This window comes from Notolabrus celidotus, chromosome 8 (assembly GCF_009762535.1).
Source record: "Notolabrus celidotus isolate fNotCel1 chromosome 8, fNotCel1.pri, whole genome shotgun sequence".
NCBI lineage: Eukaryota > Metazoa > Chordata > Actinopteri > Labriformes > Labridae > Notolabrus > Notolabrus celidotus.
In genome coordinates, this window is record NC_048279.1 from 24,190,795 (window position 1) to 24,215,865 (window position 25,071).

At 39.5% G+C, this 25,071-nt stretch overlaps 2 protein-coding genes across 6 annotated transcripts; one reads left to right on the top strand and one right to left on the bottom strand.

The window, feature by feature from the left end:
- The first annotated feature begins 507 nt into the window (after nt 1-507).
- tmem255a (transmembrane protein 255A) lies at nt 508-17,304 on the top strand. Of its 5 annotated transcripts, none has more exons than XM_034690776.1 (10): nt 508-910; nt 4,436-4,578; nt 5,305-5,367; nt 9,555-9,644; nt 11,972-12,037; nt 12,154-12,242; nt 12,415-12,486; nt 12,802-12,970; nt 14,553-14,699; nt 15,119-17,304. In XM_034690776.1, the coding sequence occupies exons 1-10, from the start codon at nt 850-852 to the stop codon at nt 15,260-15,262; spliced, it is 1,044 nt and encodes a 347-aa protein (XP_034546667.1). In that variant the 5' UTR covers nt 508-849; the 3' UTR covers nt 15,263-17,304. The 5 variants fall into 5 exon arrangements, with proteins under 5 accessions (XP_034546667.1, XP_034546669.1, XP_034546671.1 ...); XM_034690777.1 differs by having other exon boundaries at nt 509-910; nt 12,808-12,970; XM_034690778.1 differs by lacking the exon at nt 12,415-12,486.
- Nucleotides 17,305-18,891: 1,587 nt separating this feature from the next.
- zbtb33 (zinc finger and BTB domain containing 33) lies at nt 18,892-24,730 on the bottom strand. Its single transcript, XM_034690745.1, has 2 exons — nt 24,575-24,730; nt 18,892-22,841 (listed from the first exon to the last, which is right to left on the bottom strand). Exon 2 carries the CDS (start codon nt 22,837-22,839, stop codon nt 20,974-20,976), a length of 1,866 nt encoding a protein of 621 aa, XP_034546636.1. The 5' UTR covers nt 22,840-22,841; nt 24,575-24,730; the 3' UTR covers nt 18,892-20,973.
- Nucleotides 24,731-25,071: the final 341 nt, after the last annotated feature.

Consider the following 25,071-nt stretch of genomic DNA (forward strand, 5'->3'; position numbering starts at 1 on the left):
CGAGGTCTCAACTTATTTTCTTGTCATCTTGGGGAAACTAAGCTTAACGAGAAAAATAAGTCAAGATCTCGAGAAAACAAGTGAAATTAACTTGTTATCTTAAGATTCAAGAGTCAAGAATCAAGAAAGCTTTATTGCCAAGTGAGCTCACACGCACAAGGAATTTGACATGGTGAATGGAACACCGGTACTTCACAACAAGACAGTAAGGACACAACAAGACAGTAAGGGCCATACATATATGAACCTAAACACAAATCCAAAAATTCTAAATAAAAATACTATCTGTAAAGAGAAAGGTAAAGAAGTACCTTTAAAGACATGAAATAAGTTAAAATACCTAAGCCAGAGTGCACATGTAGATGAATATAATGATAAGATATGTTATGGAAACAGAGAAAATAAATGTATTTATTAGTTTCCTTTTAGGGCTTCCGTACTATGGTAATGTTAAAGTGACGTTTATTTTAACTGGAGTGGAAACAGGTACACTTCTTAAAAACTGTGCATGAAGCCTGTTTAAGTTTGTGCGTGACATGCGCACATACAACCAGCAGCAGCAGCAGCACCAGCGACCCATTGTGCAACACCGACTCGCCGTGAGGGCAGATACCGACTGACACGTCAACAGCCGCGGGGATGTAAATGAGCCTTGTCGGGCTCAGCTGGGACGGAGGGTGGCAGTTGTCAGAGAATGCAACAGCAAGCGAGCACAGCGTCTGCGCTAGCTCACGATTGTGCACAGATAGGTCTTAAATATAAAGCGCAGATCACTGAGTCGTGACTGTTTACTATACTGCAAGAGGACTGCCAGAGGACTGCGTTAAACATCCTCCAGGACCAGCAAGCATGCCGCCGGCTCCTCAGAGCCTCCAATCCAGCGGACTGACCCTCTCTGAAACAAGCATTGGTATGTATGTGCAAGGTCAGCGTCTGCAGCAGGTTTTATCAATTAAATAATGTGCTGGTTTGCTATAACGCGGGAGTTCTCTCAATGAATGGAAGCTTATTTCAACTCATAGACAACATAACAATACACTGACACTTGCCATGTATCGTAGTGTCGTTTTTAAGCCGTCAGAAATCATTGTTCTGCTCTGTAAGGCAGACAAAAACACTCGTTGCATCACTGGATTTTTTTTTTGTCTGCTCCAGGCCGCAGCGCGTCACTGCAGGTGCGGCGACGTTGAGTAACCCCAGCAGCCTGTGTGTGTGTTGGGCGCTGATGGAGAACTGTCCGACCGATTTTGGCAGGATGCTTAGCTTCTTTCATCACAAATAGAGAAGGAAAAGCAGTTCTTATGTTAAAGTAAAATCCATGTCTGTTCTTGGGTAATATCTGAAGCCTCAAACAGGTATCCCAGTCCCCACTTGTGAAGGTGGTCGATTGGGGCTACAGAGTTTTGCTGTCATGGCTCCACTAGAAGGATCATCCATATAGTTTAAAATGTCTTATTCCAGTTAGACCATGTTTTCTTTTATAGAACCATCCATCCATCCATCCATCCATCCAAGTGGTCACTTCATGGTGATTGGGAGTCAAATAGGTTACCTTTAATGTGTTTCCCTGGTCTTAGGTAGAGCCACAGCAGTCTCAATGTTTTCCAAAGAAATTCACACCATTAACAAAACAGGCATGTCTGATTTTGAGCGGCACTTCCTTCTGTGCAAAAATCCTGCAGGGTGGAGTCATTTGGCATTTGGTAAAACAAAATCTATGATGCAGAAAGAGGAAACAATTCAGGGAACTTTATGAGTTTGAGATGGATGATGTAGTATGATGTAGAAAGAAAATATTGAGTAACTCTGCTCACAATCCATGAGGGAACTCAGTCCCTTCACAACAGATTTATCATTGAAATGTAACTCCCCCACGCTGCGGTCACACATATTTTTGGATGAATGATCTTAAGAGGCTTTGTCCTTCATTGTGCAGGCATCATGGGGATAACATTTGACTGATACCATATGCTGTCCCTGCCCAGTGCAGTGATGAGCACGGATATACTTCTTATTGATCTCTAGGTTAGAGCATCAGCATTTAGTTGCAGTGACGTCTGTGGCCACACACATTTATAAAAACAGAATGAAGAGGTGACAAAGATAGACTGTTTGTGTTTATAGTTCTGTTGTGAAAATGTGGAATAAACTGAACAGGAAGGCTTAAACACAACCCTCCTCTATCAGCTTGGTTCTGTAATCTTACTCCTGCTGAAACAAAGACATCAGGGAACATACTGAAGACTGCATCTACAATTACGGGCAGCTCCCTTCCGTCTCTCTTTTTAATGAATATTGTTAGAGATGATTCTCACCCAGCAGCTCTGAAGCTTTAAAGAGATGCCCTCTGGGAGAAGGCTCAGATACCTCTGGTTTAAGTAGTATAAAGACATGAAGACATGCAGTCTCTGAGACAGTTGGACTCCTCGATGGACAGCCTCTTTCCCTTGCGGTGTATTTTGTATTTAGTTAATGTTTGGGGATATTCCAAAGAGGATTTTGGGTATTTGAGTACTCAGTTTGTAGTCATTCGCTTGATCTGTTGTTTTGTGGTCTCACAGGCAGGTTAAAAACATGGCACGTAGAATCTATCCATGTACACACAGTAAAGCCCTCTTCACCCCCCATTTCAGCCTTTTTATAAACCTTTCATATTGTGTGATCAAAGATCACACTGAGCTGACTGAACACAATTGCAGAGAGAAGAAGAATAAAGAGATATTTTTGCATTAGCTGTCCTCAGATACGCAGCGCCAGACGTAAGCTGTCAAGAGGTCAAGGCTGAAAACAAGAGCGGACACTAGCTGAATGTGATGGGGGACCTTTATGCAGCATTGAGGGCACACAATATTACACTATATAGCCTTAAAAGTAAAACTACATGCCTTTTGCATACTGTGATTACCACAGAAACGGATCACACTGCTTTTGTGCAAGAGAACCAAATATTCAAACTTCTGCATGGAGCATTGTGTTCTTGATCATATGTAGGGTTGCAAAACTTCCGGAATTTTCAAAGTTGGTAACTTTCCATGGGAATCAACGGGAATTTATGGGAATAAACTAGAATAAACCAGGAATGTACTAAATTGAAGGTTGGCTCTTAGTAGGGAACTGAAATATAGTTGTGGAAAATATATTTTAGTGTAATCCTGACTAAAACAACCAGATTTAATGCAAGTACAGTTGAATATCTATGCTATTCCTCAATCACATGCACATAGCACACTGCTTACTGCAGGGCTATTGAGACCACGCCCCCTATATGCACTGTGCATTCCTCCATCACATGCACTGATGATTTCTGTTTTGGATGGATGTCTGCTTATAACAAAAGTAATATTTATGCTTCGATATGATACTTTTCAATTAAATTAACCTTAATTCCCAGGTAATTCCCATAAATTCCCATACATTTCTGTAAATTCCCATAATTCCCATGGAAAGTTTCCAATTTGGAATATTTCCAAAATTCTCCAGCTTAACTTCCCATGGAAATTTACCAGAAACTTTCGGAAATTGAATGGAAGTTTTCCACCCCTTTGCAACCCTAATCATAGTAAGTTTTCAGGTAATAATCTGTTTCTGGCTTTAAACATAAATAATAATGTTTTAGAGTTAACTAGATCTTTAAATTTCAACAAATATGAGCTGATAAACAAACTGTTAGTATGTTCTCTAACATTCACCTTAGTTATAAGTCTGATTGCTCTTGTCTGTAACACATACAAAGGGTTAATATTAGTCATGTAAGTGTCGCCCCATACGTCCGCAATAGCTAATATATGGAAGAACTAGTGAACAGTACAAAATACGAAGAGAAGCAGTATCCAAACTGTCCTTGGCCCTGCCTAAAACACCAACACATTTACACACTTTCCTCTTTATATAATCTATATGTGGTTTCCAAGTCAGTTTATCATCTACTATCACTCCCTCCAGAAGTAAAATATATGACCGGAAGTGTGACAACTGTATGAAAGTTTGGAAAACATCTTGGAGTGTAATTTATGGAGAGTTTCACATTGACTCAATCTGCTTCATCAGAACTGTGTGGGTGTGATTTGATCAAATTTTACTGACAGTGACCTTGCAGCATAAACAAACAGCCTCACTGTTATCATGCGTTTCAGTGACACATTCATTTTCCTAGCTGTTAAATTCATACACAGGAAAGTGCATTTTTAAGGCAATGTGTCTGTTGTTGTACTTCACTTCTTTTCATTCATATGTTGATGCCAAGATCAAGTTACTTCACCAGGGTTGATGTCTGAATGTTTGATGTGACAGAGAAACAGCCCAGTCACAAGTTTGTGTCACATCTCATTCCTGTCTTTGTTGGATTCTTGTTGGAACACATTAAAAATCACTTTACTAACCATGAGACTTGATGAGAGCCTCAGCAGTAAATGTTCACTCAGTTGTTCTCTTGTAGGTTCCTTTAAGAGGAGGAAGAGGAAATCCATAATAGTGACGGTGTTGCTGCTCATCGTATCAGTGCTCATCCTCATCTTCGGCCTGGCAGCGACGACCAGGACGCAGAACATCACCGTGGGCGGCTACTACCCAGGAGTCATTGTGAGTGCACACTCACACCTTGGAGCGGGCCTGTTCACTGTCACAGTTAATGAGTTCAGTGAGAATGTTTGAAGTGAGCTCTTTTTGCTCCTGGACTCTGATGATCCTCATTACTGAAGGTCTCTGAGGGGTGAATTTCCCCCACATTCATTATTCAGCATCACTGTCATTAGAGGCTGAGTGAGGCAAAGTGTCTCAGCCCATAAATGTGTTTTTCCTCTCTGTGATAGGCTTTTAGCAAGCAGTTTTTTTCTGCTGAAAAGAGAGCAGGAGAAACAAACAATATCTGAAGTTACATTTCTAAAGATAGTTTTTCCTTTTTTGTTGTGGTTTGAAATCAAAATCCTTTTAGATTCATTGAGTAAATACACGTTAAGGGGATTTTATGGAGATTTGCAAGAGAGAAAGCTAACACACTGCTCTTTAATCTTTAAAAGCTAAATAACAGCAGATATATGGAAATCTTTTTTCAAAGAATGTAAGGGAGATCTACTGAGAAAGGAAGTAAACACAAGATTAAGACAAGCTCATTAGTCTCACAAACACTCAGATTACAGTGAATAAACAAGTGTTTTGCTTATCTTTAAAAGTCAATATCGTGTCAAGATTGTGAAAATGCCTCCCCAGGGAATCACAGCAACACTTTACACTTGATTCATCCCGCTGTGCTATGCAATCAAAGCTTTATTAGATAAATGCCCTAAAAGCTGTTTTCTCTCTTTTCAGCTGGGCTTTGGCTCTTTTCTGGGAATTATCGGCGCTCATTTGATAGAGAACAAGAGGCAGATGGTAAGAGGATTTATATTACCTCAGTGTATTGAGATCACTTTCATTGCTTGGTGTCTCCTTGTCTCTACAGTCACACAGCGCAGTCATTAAGCTGCTCTATCAGTCCCAGTCCCCCTTACGAAAGCCAGCAGCTTGATTATGTTGTTAATTTGACAATGGACGCAGCAGACCTGGCCCTGATTTCAAGTCCCTCCTCTGCCCGAGGAGGTTTGTGTATCAGAGCTGGTCTCCTGGGCTTCAGGGGTGATGCAGACAGAAATAGAAGTGGAGTGTAAGTGGAGGAGGACAGATGTCCACACAGGAATGTGGGGAAGGAAACTGCAGATGAGAGTAGCAGGTGGGAAGTGCCAGGCAGAGACTGTCAGGGCTGAGTGAGGAATGAGTTTGAACCGCAACACCTTTCCCATCATGCAGCACAGCTTGGATGTCTGCAGACCCAGTCCCTGTGTATGTATGTGTGTGTGAAAAAGCCGAGCTATGACAGGTCAAACCACACTGTCCCTGATTTGTTGTACTCTATGAAATATAATGGCACAGTTAATGTGTTGATGTTATTTATGCTTTTAGAAGCCATTATTTCTTGTGTTATCACATTTTCTTCAGATTAGCTGATTGACAACAGATTTCCTCTGCCTTACAACAAGAACACTGACAGGTTTTCAATTGTATTCATTGTATCAGTAAATTAGACTGTTGTCTAGACTAGAAATATTTTAAGTCTGCCTCTGATGGGCAGATATCATTATTTTACAACATCTGAAAGTGTCCAGAATCCAGAAATCCTGGATTCAAGTAATAATTCTAAGCAGGACCCAGCAGCTAGATCCTCCATTTCCGATAGATTATAACCAGTATGGTATGAAGTATAAATAATGTCAAAGTATTCATTGTTGACATTGTTGACCCCCTGTTGCATACAGGGGTCTGTCCAGAGGGTGGTTTGCATTACAGTCATAGCACTTTTCTTTTTGCTAGTACTTTGAAATTTGAGTCCGTAAAAAATGAAGCTGAGGAGACTTATATGCTGCTACCCTGATCCCTTTTTGAACTTTCAAAATAAATATATAGGAACAGGAAAAAAAAGTGTTATTATTATCATTATTATTGTTATTATTGTTATTATTGTTATTATTATTATTATTATTATTATTATTATTATTATTATTGTTATTATTGTTATTATTATTATTATTATTATTATTATTATTATTATTATTATTATTATTGAGTGTGAGTAGTCAAAGAAGTTTGGAGTAGCTGAGAGTGAATAGGAAATAAGTGCTTTTAATTTGTGTGTTCAACATACTTCATACCAACCCTGCTTAGGTCATGGCCTCAGTTGGGTCAGTTCCAGTTCGTGCTGATGACCTGGTTATTCTATCAGGAAGAAAACATGTACAGAAAACTGACTACTGCCTCTGTGAATGTAGGTAAAAGACAGAGAGGTCATTCAGTCATGTTGAAAGTACTTAATCAATATTAGTGAAAGAATGATTTCTCATTCTGTTCATTGACTATATATATATATATATATATATATATATATATATATATATATATATATTATGGACAATGTGCTGTCAGACATGAAGCCAAAAGTTGTTCCATTTGTGCTGACATATTGCTCTAATGCGACCAAGACTGACGTCCTCTTCCTGCTAACCAAAACTATGCATATAACTTCCAAATTAAATGTAGAAACTTCAGGAATGTAGTAATCCTCAGGTGAGTACAGTCCACAGCAGAACAGATTCTTGTGTTGGTTTGAGGCAGACACTCATGGCTATGGAAAGATCAATGACTCTTGTGTTAATGTTCAGTATGTTTTTTTCCTCTGCTCATTTAACCAGGTACAGTTTGAACCATGTTTCCTCTGTTAATATTGCGGAGGCTGGGTTTATGATCTATACCCCAGCTTGCCAGCAGGGGGAGTTCTAAGTCTTTTGGCTTCACAGTCCGTGAACATTTAGGGTGTCTATTCTAATATATAGTCTTGGATTCTGACAGGAAGGGTAGCTAAGTCCCTTAAGTAAAACCTGGATATAGAAATAGACAATTACCTAAAAAGAAAGGTATTTGTCAGGTGAAAACTGAACACTTGTTCTTTAAATTTAATAGTTAAACGAGAGGTAGTCTAATCTGTCTGGTGATGTAAGTCAGTGTGTAGGAAATATCAAACTGACCACTACCACAACCAAGTTTTGCTGAAAATGGCATGCTCTCTTTAAATATAATAATGTATTATAAACTGATACTTCATTGTGCCAATTTGAGTCAGTGGTTGAAGTGTGTGCCCCATATCCACCTGCCAAAGCCCTTAACCCAACCGCATGTGGTGTGACTACCAGCCACGGCTCTTTGCCCCCCAAATGAAACAAAATGAGGACATTCTGTCTGGCAGTATTTCTCATTCTGTAAGGTATGAACGGACCTCTGCTTAATGCAGGTAAAAGAAAGAAAGCCATTATCTCACTTCAGGTTGTTCATTCTGTTTGACAAAAAATATATAACTTCTTATTTTAAATTTGCTGGTAAAGAAAGTTAAGGTCATTCTGTAGGGTTGGGTAGCTCATTCTACCAGGTAAGAAAAATTTGACTTCTCTTATACCATAAGTAGAAAAGGTGAGGTCACTTTGTCTGGTAGGGTAGCTCATATTTCATTCTGAAAAATGATTTCATCCTCCACAAATGTAGGTAAAATGAAGAAGGTCATTCTGTATGGCAGCTCAATCTGTAAGGTAGAAAATATCAACAAAACCGACTTGTATCTGAATTCTAATTCAAATAATGTGGAGCACAAAAGATAGGAAAGGTAGCTCATTCTCTTGGTAAAAATTGATATAATAGTGGACAGCTTCAAACCATAAACTGTATATTAAATGGACAGTGTCAATTTGGATCGGGGTGAACTATGAAATTAAAATACACATCCAAAAGTTTTCTCATATGTGGTTTCAGTCATTGTAGTTAGTTTTTATCATGCTGATATTTGTCCAAATGCTTATTTTTCTTAGAAGTTTAACCTAACACACTCTATCTCAAGAGTCATTGAACTTTCCAAAGCCATACGTTTCTGCTTTAAATCAACACATCAATCTGTTCTGCTGTGGACTGTCCCCACCTGAGGGCTCTTTAATGTTTTATATGTAGGTGTAATGCATGTTTTTATTCGCCCTGTGGGTGTGACGTCTGTCCCGCAATTCATACAGCCATGTTGCTTGTGACGCTGTCCATTTTGCACAGTCAATACTTCCAACTGGCATTCTTTTACAGTACAACTTGCATAACTCTTGTTTATTTTTGTCAAACATGCTGCTAATCAATAATTGTTTTCTCTCCAACATATTGAGAGCTTACTGTAAAAAGAAAACTAAGATACATTTTAGGAAACACTTTTAAGATCTGATTTATTGAATGTAACACTGACAGTGTGATTCTTCAGGGCTGTATAATCAGTTTTGACTGATAGTAGCCTTACAGCTTCAGCAAACAACCAAGCTGCAAACTCTGGTCTTAAAATATGAAGCCTATGTAGAAGTGTTAAAAACTGCAGTTCATTGGGTGTCAGCTTGAGGCTGGCTGCAGAAGCACCACAGTCACTTACACACCCATTAAAAAAAAGCCCATCTTTACAGAGAGTAGTGATACTATTTTAAAATGTTACAATCTGATTCCAGAAATAAGCTTTCAGGGCGGTTGAGAATGACATGTCCCATAATAAGCACCTCAAATTCCCATGTGCTGCTGAATGTATATTTGCATCATAGAAATCTTGGCGCAGGCCTGAACCCCTGTTTTCACTTGCTGCTGAATCTGTTACATCACCCACACTGCCTCCCCCCCCTGTGTGCTGGGATGGCTGCGGACTGGGTGGGGTGATGTGTAACTAAATACATGCTGCCTCTCAGGGGTGACAGGAGGGGAGTTTGCCAAGTGGCAGGGGGGAGTTAAAGGTTTCAGTACCTATAAAGAGCTGGGCAACATGCCAGTCATGAACACCACGGGAGCTAGGTGACAACCACAGCGCTCTGTCACTGTTGTCCTTTACTCAGCCCCCCCCTCTCACTCAGAGGTGTTTACACACAGAGAGGCAGGATGATGCACTTAAGAACTGAAAACAAAACCCAGCACAAAAGCATTGAGTTGATAGTCTCCATTAAGAATAATGAAACTGATTTCTCTCACAGCTGGTGGCATCTATTGTCTTCATCAGTTTTGGAGTGGTGGCAGCTTTCTGCTGTGCTATTGTTGATGGAGTCTTTGCTGCAAGGCACATTGTAAGTATTTCTACAGCTTCTAATAAATTATGAATATAGATAACACTTATGCACAGACTTATAACAAGGTTATTAATCAATGCCTGCCATTTAAAGCTTGTTAGACTCCACATTAGACACAGTATATATTTAACATATGCCCTCCTGCAAGGAACTGGCTCACATATGGCTGGCTGTTTCTGCGGCAGCTGCACCCTCTAAAGCGAGATAAATACATTTTGTGGTAAAAGGAGATTGTTCTCCATTAGGCGAGGAACACAAACAATAAGGAACCTCTAATGCACTCTTAAAACAATTATACTGCTGTAAGTTATGGCTGGGGAAAACTGAGATCAGTTTCTCATTTGGCTGTGGTGACAGTGAAACGGAAAATAGAACATTTCTCATCAAACAGTTTTTTGTTGTCTATAGCACAAAGAGACAGTGTTGAATAAAAGAGCATTAGAAAAGCAAAGTGATGCAGTGAATGGATTAAATCCTGTGATTATTCTGTTCATTTATTCATTTATCCACATGCTTTCCTTTTAATAGTGCTGACATATTTTGATGCAAAAGGAAACAATCATTTTTCTCACCATGACTTTACAATTTAGAGCAAAGTAAAACCCCAAACATGATTAATATATTTATTTTAACATGGCAGCATGGAACAGGGCAGCTCAGACATTTTACAAAAGGACACACTACTAGGAAATAAAAGACACACAAAACAGGCTATACATCTTACATATGTTACAGGTGGACCGAGAAGATGAAAACGTAAGTTAGTCGGTTAGGCACCGTTCATTCACATTTGCAGACAGGACAGTCCCATTACGGCAATATTCAGGGTAAGGTGCAGACATTGATCCTATGTGTCCTGGTTGACAGTGTCACTTCTGTTAAGGAATCTCACAGTTAATGTGTTAGCTAGGTTGGGATCAATCAATCAATCTTTATTTGTATAGCGCCAAATCACAACAAACGTTATCTCAAGACGCTTTTACAAACATAGGAGGTTTAGACCACTCCATGATCAATATACTGTAGATACAGACCCCAAACCTTGTTAAAGGTGTCAGTTATTGAAACTTCCTGGGCATACACTGCATGATAATTTTGTGCCATATTTTAAATAAATCCAAACAAAGGCATCCTTTTCCCAGGTAAAGTTTCCAGACCCCCAGCAGGTGTTTCTCAAGTGATAAACACGGCTCTGCTTCAGCTGAGAGTGCTTTATTTAACTGTTTATGTTCCAGGGAAGGTCATGGTCTCCCAAAGAATGAAACAGATTCGGTCAAGTAAGTTTAATATCAATCAATCAATCAGACTTTATTTATAAAGCGCTTTTCATACAATGACGTTGTAGCACAAAGTGCTGTACAAAAAATAATAAAAACACAATGAATTAAGAAAAAGATCCCGCCTGCAGCCCCGACCCCAAACCCACCCCACAATCCTACGGTTAAAAACACAATATGCAACAATAGTAATAAAACCAATAAAAATAAAACAAATAAATGAAAAATTAAATCTAAGTTGCTGAACGAACTGAGGAAAAGCTCTCATGATATCTTAATGAGGAAACACTGGAGGTAAAATAAGATGTTAAAACTCAATACAGGAAATTAAAATCACCAAAATAAAATACATTTCTAAGATAATAAAACACTAAAATATTAAACCATTAAAAGAACATAAGATGCTATACTTAAAATAAATAAATAAGTACATAAATAAATAAAGTAGAATAAAAGTGACTAAAATTTGAAATAGATAATATATAAATAAGACTATTAAGAATACAAATAAAACTCAGTTAAAAACAAGACTAAAAAGGTAAGTCTTGAGTTTCCTTTTAAAAATGTTGTAATACTGCGTTAGCTTATTCAAAGGTGTTTGAGAAGGTGCTGAGGTCTTCTTGGAGAGAAGAAAAACAAGGTTTCCGACTGTATAATGTATGAAAAAACAATGAATATAGACTGGTTGGATTAAAACAGTATTTAAGTGCACATCTTTCAGTGCATGCAAGCAGCAGGACTGAACATCATGCTGCAACAAACTAATCCTAAGCTGCCAAGTTGCTGGGTGGTTGGTGAAAGATTGTATTCAGGAGCATGTTAGCAATACCAGGTTAAAATATGTCACAGAGACCCTTTAAAGACTGATCCTTAACTTTGCAAGCCCACAATCTACCATAATTGACGTAATACATTCAGACTCTTCGGGGAAACACAAATAGTCGGTAAATAGAGGAGCGGTTTCCTTCTTTCTGTGGGGTTTTGAAAGACTGAGTTTGTTATGAATTTGCAGTAAAAAAACAAGTTAACATGTTTATTGCATTGCAGGACCTCAGGCCTCTATATGCTGGCCGCTGTGAGTACCACTCCAGTGAGACCTCATCTGAACGTGATGTAAGACACAACACATTTGAAATGAGTTTGCATGTGTGAGCTGAACCGCCCATTAGCACAGTGTGTCGGAAGTGTCACCCAAAGTAAAGAGTCTTTTAATCCATTTTGTCCTTCAGGTGCCATGTCACACATCATCACGGTCACCCTGCAACCTGCGGGTGAAGAGCAACACCTGCTACTGCTGCGATCTCTACAACTGTGGGAAGTGAGTACGCTGACGCACAGCTGACATTCCTACCTGCTTTTGCTGTGTTGCTTTAATTGTGTGGGATTCTTTAATGCTTACCTGTGTGCCATTTTTGTGAAAGATTGATTTGCTCTGCAACATTGATTGTATTAGAAGAAGAATGTTTCTTTTCTTTTAACCTTTGTTTCAGAGAACATCCTCTTATGGGACTTCAGAATAAAGATGTTTTGAAAAAGTTTAGGAAATCATCCATGATTTGGAAGTAGGTCCCTTTTCTAGAGCATTTTTGGCCATTATTGATTGACTTTTTTGATAAGTAATTTTGTTATTTCACCCAATGTGCATTTTTGTTCGTGCCATTTCCTCTGCATGCCATACATGTTTGAAGCACCTACCCATGTCCCTTTGTATCTCCCCATTTGAACCACAACCATCCATCTTTGACAGACATAAACTCATAAATCTGCATATATCATAATGTGCACTTCATTTTCTCATGCATACAAATACTCAGCAGCTTTAGTAGTGACGTTTGTGGCTTGACTGTAGGCTGTCTCCCTCTCTGTTCCACCCACTGGGCTAGCCGGGTAGAGGTGATTGGAGGCTACCACGAGTACACGGATGTGAGGAGCTGCCAGGACGTGGTGCACCTCTACCATCTGTTATGGTCCGCGACTATCCTCAACATCGTGGCCCTCTTCCTGGGCATCATTACTGCTGCAGTGCTGGGAGGCTTCAAAGACATGGTAGCTGAAGGAAATTCTGAAAAAGACAGCATGAGACAACTAAGCTTCAAGTCTGTTTAATGTGTCTGAAAACATTCGATGGCCTTTTGTCGTGGATTTTTCTGAATAAGCTGATAACAGTGATTTTCTTTGAACAGAGTTCACATTAACAATTTGAATATAAGACCTTATTTCTTAATTAAAATGTCTTAATATACTCTTTCAAAACATAAAAGAGGGAGCAGTGGAAGAAAGACTAAGTGGATCTTCTTTCCTGACTTTGCACTTTAATGACTAAAACGGTTGTCATATTTTTTTTATAAATAATTGATAGAAAGCCCAGCACACTTTCTTTGTTTTGGCTAGTAGCAGATCTTTTGTATAGGTAGCTGTCAGAAAACCTGGATACATTTGGATTCAAAATCAATCAAACTTTGCTCTCTATCCAGGTTTCTAAAGTGCTTCTGAATGCCAAGTTTTTCTTGCAAGAGACAGTTTACTGAAACACAAATATATGATGAAATCTTTGGAAACTGTGAGTAATAATAACTCTCAGTCAATTGTGCCTCTTAACTATTATGAGAGTTTTATTTATTTATTTTTAGGGGTTTTATGCCTGTATTCAGAGATGTGGCAAAGGGCCACAGGTTGGGATTGACCCTGGGTCACCCACTTCAAGGACTATAGCTCCTGTATAGGCGTTTTTCGACCACAGGAACTTTACCCTTGAACTAGTGACTTTACCCCTGATACTACGTATTTTGACCGGAGGAACCAGGATCTAAATTTAGTTCAGAGGTAGATAATCGTCCCCCCTGAAAAGCCCCAGGTTGGGAGTTGTACTTTTCAAAGGTCCTGGGACTTTCGGTTGAATGTAAAAGTGTTTGTGGAGTTTACACAGTTGTTGAAACACAGAGGGAGTTCGTGGGAATCGTACTAGTTTAATGTTTTATTAGGATTTCAAAATATTATTTAATACTTTTTTTTACGTTTACTTTTTTTTCATACGTCACTGGCCTGATTTGCACAATCTACCCGGGACTTCAGCCCACGGTTGAAACACAGACAACAATGGGGGCACAGGAACCTTTTAGTTGAGGGTAAGGTAGTTCTGGGGGCTAAAAGACCCCAGAACTCTTGGTCGAAATGCACCTAATGCATCTCTACAAGGGGTGTGCAAATTCACCACTAAGCCAATCAAGGTTCATACAGCATGATTTCCATGCTGTTTAAGTTGATGTATGCAACAATAATCAAATGGGCATTATTATCAAGAAGCTTATGTGTGAAGATTTTATAAAGTCTTAGGGCGCTGTTGTCCTAGCGGTCTAAGCGCTCGCCCCATGTACAGAGGCCATGGCTCTCTTCGCAGCAGTCGCTGGCTCGACTCCCGGCCTCGACCATTTGCTGCATGTCTTCCCCCACTCTCTTCTCTCCATGTCTCCTATCTCTTCAGCTTTCCTGTCAAACAAATACAAAAATACCTCCCAAAAATAACATCTAAAGTCTCAAACCTAACTTGCATTAAGCCACAAAAACCCTTTCATATTTCCCTTCTGTTTGTATTGATCGAACTGATCGATGTGCTTCATGTCCTTGCCAGACTCCCTCTGCTGCCTCAGAGAGCTCATCAGAACCAGAGGCCATCACAGCTCCTGTCCTGTCTGAGCCTCCTCCACCCACCACCACCCTCAACTCATACTACAACACTGCCCCCTGCCTGCCGCCGTACACTGCCTACGACGTGCAGGTACGGAGTCACTTCAAACATGCAGCACTGGATGATATGAAGAGATGTGGCTGTTTTAGTAGGACGTTTTTTGGCAGGTGTCGTTTAAAGATGTGTCTTTTGAAAAAGGAAATGTTTGCAAAGTTTAACTGAAAACATGGCATGTTTTTTTTGTTAAATGTAGGCTTAATGTTTAAATACCATTTAATTTAGGGTGTTCAATCTCTGCAGCAAAATGAGGTCTGTGAAGATAGCTCCGTGATGTATGAGAGCTCTTCCTCTTCAGTGTCTTTGTCTTTTTGTGTTTCCTTGCACTACAACCAGTTGCACCTCTGGGAAAAACAACGCAATTGATTGAGTATTCAGTAGCAGTCTGCAGATATTCTGTCACAGAACTCATCCACTTGTTATTCTAACAGAAGCTTTGATCTGTCCTGCAGGGCTCCTACCTGTTCCCTGACTCGTCAGGTCTGTCAGATGACTCCCAGTCTGGAGCCAGTCACCTGTGGCCAACTATGGTCCCTCCGCGCTACTCACCTCCACACAACCATCCTGATGAAAAACCCCCACCGTACAGCCCCTAACACAGCTCATAGCACAGAGGGCACATCAAACATTAAGGAGATGTTAGATTGCTCTTCCTCACTGTCGCTGAGGACAGAGTGAGGAAGTGGAGGAGGAGGATGGACACAGAGCACACCAACTTTGAGTTCAGCCCAGCACAAAGAAGTGTTTGAGCACTAGTTACATTCATACCTGCACATCAGTTGCGTGTGTGTGATGTGTAAATACACATAAAGAGAGAGTGATACAGCAGCCTCACAGCCAGGACTGTTAACACATCTATCTGCCTTAACGCAAAATGGACTTCCAGTGCTGCAGCTCTCTGTCAGCTGGACTTATTCTGCACCAGGTCAAAAACTCCCCTGCAGCTCCTGCTTTTTGTTACACTTCATACTGTACATTTTGCCCTCTGCAGGTAATAACGTCCTCACTGTTTCTCCTTGAGGATCTGGACTCATTAGCAGAGCTACGATCCTTTTACAGAGTTAGATGAATGCTTTCTGAATCTGAATCAGCTAGAAAATGAAACACTGTAGAGGTGTAGGCTCAAGAAGTTGTTCCTTTAGCGGTAAATCATGTCACTGTGCATTATTACAAGGCAAAGTTAGCGATAACAGAGATACTATATTATCATAATGTATGTACAGCAGTATGATATACAGATGCTTTTTCAACAGTTAAGCCTAAGGTATACAACACATCATGGTACCTATTCTTCAGTTTTTGATCAGTGTATGGTGAACTTTGCAGATAAAATAAGTTATCCAGCCTTAGAAGCTAAGTCAGGACTGTTAGCTGCAACTCCACAAACACTATTTATTGTATTTCACTACGAGCTGCAATGCAGGTCAACACATTCTGTCTCTCTCTTTGTGAGCAGAGGTAATGTCACATCCAGGAGCTGAATGTGTTTTAATTAGTATACTGATTGTGAAGTCAGTGCTGGATTCACTGACATCAAGTTTAAAAAAATATCAACTGGGGAAGAAAAGTGCAAATAAAAGAGATCCCCCTCAGCTTTTATCACTGCTTTTTATAATTTAAACGACACGTTCTCATGGGCTGATCGTCAGCTCCTTTTTATTTTGCCATTAAAACATGGTTTGTGTAATTAAAATGTTTTTTTGCATCTTTGAAATCCAGCGGCCAGTGTGGTTCTGTGAATGAAGTTTGTTCAACACTGTGGTCCAGGCTGAAATATCTCACCAAGTAGGAAGGTAAAGATTGAATTTTTCAGACACATTTTCAATCCCAGGGGATGGATTCTGCTGATTGTATTTATCCTTAAACTTTAATTTAATGGCACTACAAGAATTCATTTTTATGCAGAATTGAAATTGAATTAATTTCAAGAAAGAAGATGTTTATTTCATTCTCCAAGATATCACTTTCTTTTTAAAATCACAAGTTTAAAAAAAGTTGTTTAATGATCAAGAAAATGCTTAAGTTTGATTGTACTTTTAAAACTAAAACAAAATCTGTTTTTATTTCATATTTAACGTCATCATTCCAACCTGTGACAGGACCACCTCGGGTTGTCATTACAAAGCTTTTAATTTCAGGTTTGCATCTGTACTCACATGTGATGAAATAATGATTAAGACTTTTGATTTAGGTACCCTGAAAGTACTATCTTTGTCTTCTTAAAATGCTGTGTTTAAGCCTGACGATATGGATGTGATCCCGTAAAAAACTAACAAAATAACATTGGCGCCATCTTCTGGCCAAACTCTTGAACTCCAAAAGCTTTGCACTGCATGCCATGAGCAAGAGTTACACCTACTCAACTAGGCCCCAGCTATGTATTATGTCCTCATTAAACATCAGCATGTCATTAAAGTCATGTCAGTGAGTTACCATTATTGGTATCTAGCTCAAAGGACCCCAAACTGAGGCTAGCATGGTTGTAGATTAGTCTTGTTTAACCCCGACAACATCAGAGATGCATGAATTTAAGGGAAAGTGGTTCATGGGAATGATCAACGGAAATATGTGCTGTTACATTAAAAGTTTGTGAAAAAAAAAAGAATAAGAAAATGTAACTAAAGTTTTGTATTGCTATGGAGTCGGGACAATGTGATTGTTACCAAGATTTGTGTTACTTTACCATTAAAACGCTCAGGAAGCTGCATTGTAACAATAAAACATGTAATTGAATATTGCATATTTTAACATACTGGTTATTCCTGGCAGTAAAGTAAGAATCAACAAAAGAATAACTTATCTACAATCAGGGAAGCCTTATTGCTAACTTACAGAAAAAGTTAGCATTTTGTTCACTGTCCTGCTAATGGAAGTAATTATTTCTCTATTTTGACATATCTTCTGCTATAATCCTAAAACACCACCAGCCATAACATTATGACCACTTGCCAAATACTTTGAAGGCCCCTCACTCATCAGGTTAGGTTTAAAAACAGCCCTAAGCTGAGGAGACTCTACTAGACCTCTGTGTGCTGTGGCACCGAGATGTTTGCAGTAGATCCTACAAGTCCTGGATGTCAACCCTGTTGTCCCAAGGCTACCTTCTCACATTGCTCCATGTCCCAGTTCTGATGTTGGCGCCTTCTGCAGTGAACCGGGCTCAGCATATAGGCACCCTGACTGGTCTGCAGCTACATATTCCTAATACACAGTAAATGGAGATGCACAATGTGTTCTGACACCTCTCTAATAGGACCAGTATTAACCTTTCTGTCAACAGTTTGAGCTCCACTAGCTGTTCTGCTGGTGTAGACCACACGAGCTAGCCTTCACATGGCTCATGCGTCAATGACCCGTGGCAGCCTACCTACCGACTGAGTACACCTCACAAGAGCTGCAGTTCTGAAGATGCTCTGACCCAGCTGCCTAGTCATCATTATGGTTGCAAATTTTCAAAGTTGGAAACTTTCCATGGGAATTAACGAGAATGTATGGGAATAAACCAGGAATTTACTTAATTGAAGGTTGGCTCTTAATAGGGAACTTAAATACAGTATGGAAAAATATATTTTAGCTCAATCCTGACTGAGGCTATGCCCTTACATGCACTTTTTATTTGCATGTTGAATGGGACTTTGTTGGGATTGTATTTTTGTTAATTTTTGAATGGGTTGGGTCGGGGGGATGAGTAATATTTAACTCAACATTCATGTTTTTGTTCTTCAATGAAAGAATTGATTGTTCAAATATTTAACACTTGACTAAGTTCTACTTACAAATAAATCTGTTTTATTTGTATTATTTTGGATGGATGTCTGCCGATAACAAAACAAATATTTATGCTTGGATATGATACCTTTCCATTAAATTACCCTCATTTCCCAGGTAATTCCCATAATTCCCATGGTTTCAAATTTGGAATATTTCCAAAATTCCCCAGCTTAACTTCCCATGGGAATTTTCCACCCATTTGCAACCCTAGTCATCATTATTTGGTCTAGTCAGAATCACTCACATCCTTACACTTGTCCACTTTTCCTGCTTCAAGTTCAAACGCATCTGAGGATCAAGTGTTCACCTGCTGCCTCACATATCCCACTCACTGACAGGAGCCACTGTAAGAAAATAATATTCACTTCACTGTCAGTGGTCATAATATTCTGACTGATCTGAGACAATAAAAATGGATCTTCACAACACACTTTAAAAATCTACACACACCGTATTTAATCTGTTTTTTAAAAAACAACCTGCATGAATTTATTGAATGACAATGGATCCATATTAGCACACATTATTTTCCAATCATACTGATCAATCACTACAGTTTGAAAACAATGAAAAACAAAGTGGAAAGAAACATTTTGAACAGAGTTTTCCGTCTGATCCAACGCTAAGTGCTATATGTACCGACTGCGGTGATCCTCTGCTTATATTAATTCTATGATAACAATTGTACACGAGATCCCTACCCTATGTCATGTAGCCAGCAGATGTTAGCATCCGAATGAGATTAAAATGAAGCAGACATCAGAAATATTAATGTACAGGTGTGTTCAAATGAAACTGATGTTGGGTTTCTGGAAAAAAAAACAAAAAAACAAGAGTTCTTCAAACCAATGAAGAATTAAATAATCATGATACAACTTTCTGACCACAATGCCCAGAAGTGGGATCAACAATGTTCACATGAGGAAGAAATATATTTCAAATCATAGTTTAAATTCTTTTGTACAGAAATAATGCAAGTCTAAAAAGTAAACAGGAATGACCACATACAAAAACAGATATTGTTGACGGATTCAAAATAAGAGCAACCTTCTTTAATTTAATTTTGGGGCACATCCTGTAAGTAACGCAGATCATTCACACCACTGATGCTTGTGGGTACTCAGACAAAAGAGAGGAAGTCACCTGCAGACACGGAAGACCATCTCAAATAGGTGACCCTATTTCTATTTTGTGAGACGCAGACCTCATGAGGCCACTTATTTTCATTAACTGATTTAGGGGAGAGCTGGCCTGATGGTGAGAAAGCACCGCTTTGAAAGTGCAACACTTCAGACGGATCGTTTTTGTGCTTTGTGCTTTTCTTGTGCGTGATTTTTATCTTTTTCTAGAAGTTTGACCTTTTTCTATTTTGTGTCAACCGCCACTCTTCTGCTGCTTTGGATTCTTGAATATTATTTTCATCCAACATGGTCATGGGTTTTTGTTATGACCTCTAAGATGTAAATATTTCTTACTAATGCAGTTATTCTTAATGCTAAAACAAAGATCAAGGCTATCCCATGAGCAGAGTGACACGTGTTAAAGTGCAGCCTCATTTCAATACTGTACTGTCATGATTTGCTCCATATCTCTCTTACCTTGGATTAGAAGCTCTTATGTCTGACTTATTTGAGCTTCTGTTTTGGTTTGATGAGAGTTCACACTTGATCAGCTCACACTGTGTGGCTCAGGCATTATTCTAGGATGCACAGTACACCACAAATTTCTAGGATTTCTTACAAACAGCTGACTCAATTTATCAATTAAGAGGATCCTGAGTCAATTAAAATTTTAAAGTTGATTCCCTGGACTCTTTATTTCTTTACCTGATTCACTTTACAAAGAGTATTACAGGAGCTGACTCATGACAGGCTGTAGAAATTTTAAAAAGTCTCCACCTGAGCCTTTTCATGTGTGCTCTGCTTGATTTTAAGTAGGGACTCTTTGGCGTTCATTCTTACTTTACTAGTTTGTTGTATACCTACAGGGGTCTCACTCCCTCCAAAAGAAACATAATCTATGTTTCAAACTAGTAAAAACACTGACCATGCAGACTCAAGTTAAAATGAGTGTCTCTGCTGCTTTTCAAGAGGAGCTTTGGAGGCTCCGAGCTCTCTGCTTCACTTAAAGCCCCCGTTCAATTAGAAGAAGGAGTTATAAAAGTTGATATGAGAGATAATACAATACTTCAATAGTTGGCTATAAAAGATTTAAAGTAAGGCTGACAAATGTTGCTTATTAGAGTTGTATAAACCTGCATCATGCGGGTGAAACTTGAGTACAAAAGTGTGGTGTGGGGCTGAGGAGAAGAAAAGAAGAGTTGAAGCATAGCATTAAAAAGCCAAATCCAATAAGACTGATGAGAAACTGAGTTAGGTACTGCCCTAAATACATTGCTGATCAGTGAGACTACCTGATGCTGACACTATGGAGCATTAAAAAAAAAATAACATCATTGATGTTGAACCAAAGAAGGATGATTAGTTATGGGAGGAGGGGCACCTAAAAGGCACAGGCACCAGAGCACAGGTGTAGCTTAGTAGGTCTCTGGTATAACAAAGTCAAACTCAGTGGCTCCCGGTGGAGGAGTGCTCACAGTGGACCCGGGTCTGGTATTCGCATCAGGCTCCACAAAGATGTCGTCCCAGTTCAACATCCTGGTCTGTGTGGAGGACTGCATGTTGTCGCTGTCGCTGCTTATGTGATGCACGCTGCCGTCCTCAGATATGACAGGAACCCCCTCCCCTTCGGTAGTCCACGAGTACATCTTCATCTGCACCGTTTTACAGGGCAGCAGTCTGTACAAGTTGTTGTCCCGGTCGTCTCTCTCCTTCCTCCCGCTGGGATCCTGGTTGTGGACTTGTTTGCAGTGAGTGGACAGTAACTGGTAGTTAATGAACATTTGATTGCACAGCAAGCACTGGTACCGCCTCTCTCCTGTGTGGTGGATTTCATGTTTAGTTCTGTACTCGGCTAAGGCAAAGACCTTGTTGCAGTAGCGGCATGGATATTTCTTTTCCCATGAGTGGACGTTGAAGTGACGGCGTAGACTTGTCAGACACACGTAGGGCCGTTTGCAGACGATGCACACATAGAAAGTCTTCCCATCCATGATGAGCTCGTAGTGATCCTCCAGCTCGGTTTTGTTCTTCTTTCTGCTTGGGCTGGTTTTTGGTGATGCCCCTGTTTTATCAAGTTGTTTATCAGGCGTTGACATTGATGACCTCTTTCCTTTATTAGCTTTAGAGCCTCCTTCCTCCGGATCTTCCTTCACTGGGACAATGTCATACGTATCTTCTCCAATATTAGCATACACTTTACAGCCTGACGAAATGGAATCAATCTCTGTGGCTGTGTTGAGTGTCACTGTTTTCGTTGCTGCTACACTTGATTTAGGAATGTTGATTCGATTTGCGGAACCATCAGAAACATCCATGAGCCTAATTTTGGAATCCCCCTGCTGAGTTGAAGTGGCAACGTGCTTCTTGTGGACTCCCATTATGTCGCTGTTTTCAGAGGACTGAGAGGCACTCGAGGGCTCCGGGGTGAAGCTGCTCGACCTGGCTGGTGTTGCAGGAGCACTTGCTGAGGAAACTCTGGCAGGGGAAGAAGAGTTATTAGAGCTGCTGTCTGGACAGCGCAGTGGGCTACTATTTGGCAAACTCCGGTTTGGACAACTGACACTCTGAGGCTTTGCAGAGTACGTTTTTAAAACGGGTTTGGTTTTTTCTTTTTGTTTCATACCTGCATCATTCAAGTCTTCCTTTTTCTTTAATGCAACTTCTTCTGAGTCCCCTTCATCTAAATCGATGACCTCATCAGAAGTGTCTTTCAGATTCTGCGCTCTGGTTTGAGCATCTGTTTTAGAGACAAACATTACATCATTGTCCGAGTCTTCATCGTTCCCTGAAGGTTTGCTCGTCTGATTGAACTCCTCTGCAGATATGGAGAACGACTCCGTGATAATGGGCATCGTTTTTGGAGATGAGTCACTTTTGTTTTCTACCTCTTTAGACAAACCAGGCAGACCCTTCACTTGTGACAAAGGCGACGCCAAGTTTGCGATGAATTTGACTCCCAGTATCTGTCCAGCATTTATGAGCTCCTCAAGCATGTCAGAGCGAACACGCACAATCTTGGAGCTGTAAATGTAATTGAGAATCTCCTCAAAGATTTCCGCTCTGATGAAGTTTAACTCAATCACTTGCCCGGCTACACTGAAGAGCTGGTGGAAATACGTACTGGAGGCCGACAGGATTGTTTTGTGAGCTCTGAACTTCTTGTCTTGGATGATAATGGTGACGTCACAAAATAACCCATGACTTCGCTGCTCATTCATGGACTTCAGCACAGTTGTTGAATACTGCGTGTCGGTCGCAGATATCAGCTTTAGACTTGGCATGTCTGTAGAGGGAGAAATCAAAGCAAAAGATCAGTAGTACCCTTCTGAATGCACAAAATGAGTCTGTGGATCATAGTTAAGTGACCATTAGCTGCTTCAACAAAATATCGTGTTTGTGGGTTTTCTCAGATTACTTATCCTGCTTTTCTATTTAAACAGAAATGATCATATTTAAACTTTTTTCTTCCATTGTTCAGTGCCACACTGTATGTGAATGACTCAGTTTTCAGTGCTTCAGCTTGCTAAAACCACTGTGTGAATGTCAAATACTGCAGACATGCATGAGGATTGTAATGGCAGTGACATTGGAAATTGTCTCAGAGATGAAACATCATGGTCATATAAACTGCTGTTGATTTGTGGTGTATTGTACTGAGGGTTGTTACCAATGAGGATCCTATCAATAGATTATTTTTTAGATCAATAATGATTGAGAGTAAAATAAGCATCAATGTCAGCTGGTGGACAAATGATGTATCGTTTAACACTTTCAAAACAAATATGCTTTTTGTTTTTCTTTGTTTACACGCACAAAAACATACTGATAAATATCTACAAAATAACAATCCAAGCTAAACCTACTAATGGGACCCCTTCCCTTTCTGATTCATTTTGGGCTTGAAATATAAATGGTAACTTTAACCCTTCTGTTATATTCGTTTCTCGGGAGCAGCAATAATGTTCCTGGGTCAATTTCAACTATCCGTAAGTGTCAGAACCAACAAAATCCCAATACACATTTTTTTCAATCTATTTCTTAACTCCATTACTAACCATTTAAATCGAGATTTAGTCCATTGGTGTTCGTTAATTCTCACAGATCCGAGATCAATGAGGATAACTCACTCGTTTTACATGAAAATTAGTGTTAAAACTTGTTTTAATGTACATTGGAAAGCCCTAAATATAAATATAATAGTTTTACATTACAGATTTTTGCTTATTTTATTTTACAAAATGTCACATGCTTCCCAGATTTGTATTCTGCATTTAGCTGGTTTGGAAGGCATATATTGCCTAAAATAGACTTTAAAATGGGTCAATTTGAGCTGCAACATAACAGGATGGTTAAGAAAAAGTAACAAAATTGCTACACAAAACTGCAGACTCAAAAATGATAAATAAGATGAATAAAGAATCTCAGTCATGGAGCTAGGATGTATACCAGGAGAATGACGCTGACTACACCTGCACCAGCTCATAGTGTTAAATAAACCGGCTATTGTTTTGATACAATGAAAATTTCACAATTTACAGATTGACAGTTTTGAGATCTTGGTGAAGGTGCGTCTGTAACACAAACTAACCAATGAGAGTATGCATGAAAACATGATGGTCAATATCCTTTCAAAGGCTCGTTATTTATGTAGATGAGCAGCAATAATATCACCTTAGTGGCGTTAGCTTCACGTTAGCTTGCCAAAGTTGTCATAACTTGCAAAAATGAAAGTATCCCCTGACAATACACCCCTACCACTACATATATTTAACTCTAACGGGGAGATCTGCTGCTTTTACAGACGTAACCAGATAGATCTCAGCTGTTATAACATGTTTCATTATACAAAGGTAACATTAGCTGAGTCTCATCCTTCTTCCGCCTCGGATATAAAGCGGAAAGCGCGGCCTACTACTTCTTGTTAGCACGATAGCTCATCATAAACACTAAATGAGAACACTTCTACAGAATATGTTGTTGCTCAAAACGATTGCATTTTTAACTTATTCTATTTACCTGCAACCAAAGTGATTCCTGCCGAGACTGAGTGGGACAGCCACGACCGACTGGAGTAACTTCAGCTCTGTGGCTCCAGACAATGGCTAACACTGCTTCCCCTGCCTGCAGCTGCACTCAGCGCTCACTGCAGCCTTATTAAACTGCAACTATGTGGCGCTATAGTGCGTACTAAATCTAAAATACATCTAAAATACAAGTCTTAAACATTAATACATTTTGATTTAGTTTCATTTTAAGCATTAAAAAGACTGACTGTTTTTCTTTCAAAATAAAAGTGGAATTGCTTCATAAATTCAGCAAAATAAGTGGATCTCAAAAAAAGGGAAATGTATATTTTTGGTGAACAAAATTTGCATAGATATTTTCACAAATCCTGGTACATGAAACTGGGACAAAAGTTCTAAGTGTTCCTATTTTACACAAGTGCCCCTAATGACATGGGCAATGCGAATGAAAAGAAACATCATTGCAACGTACAATGTATGTTATACAAC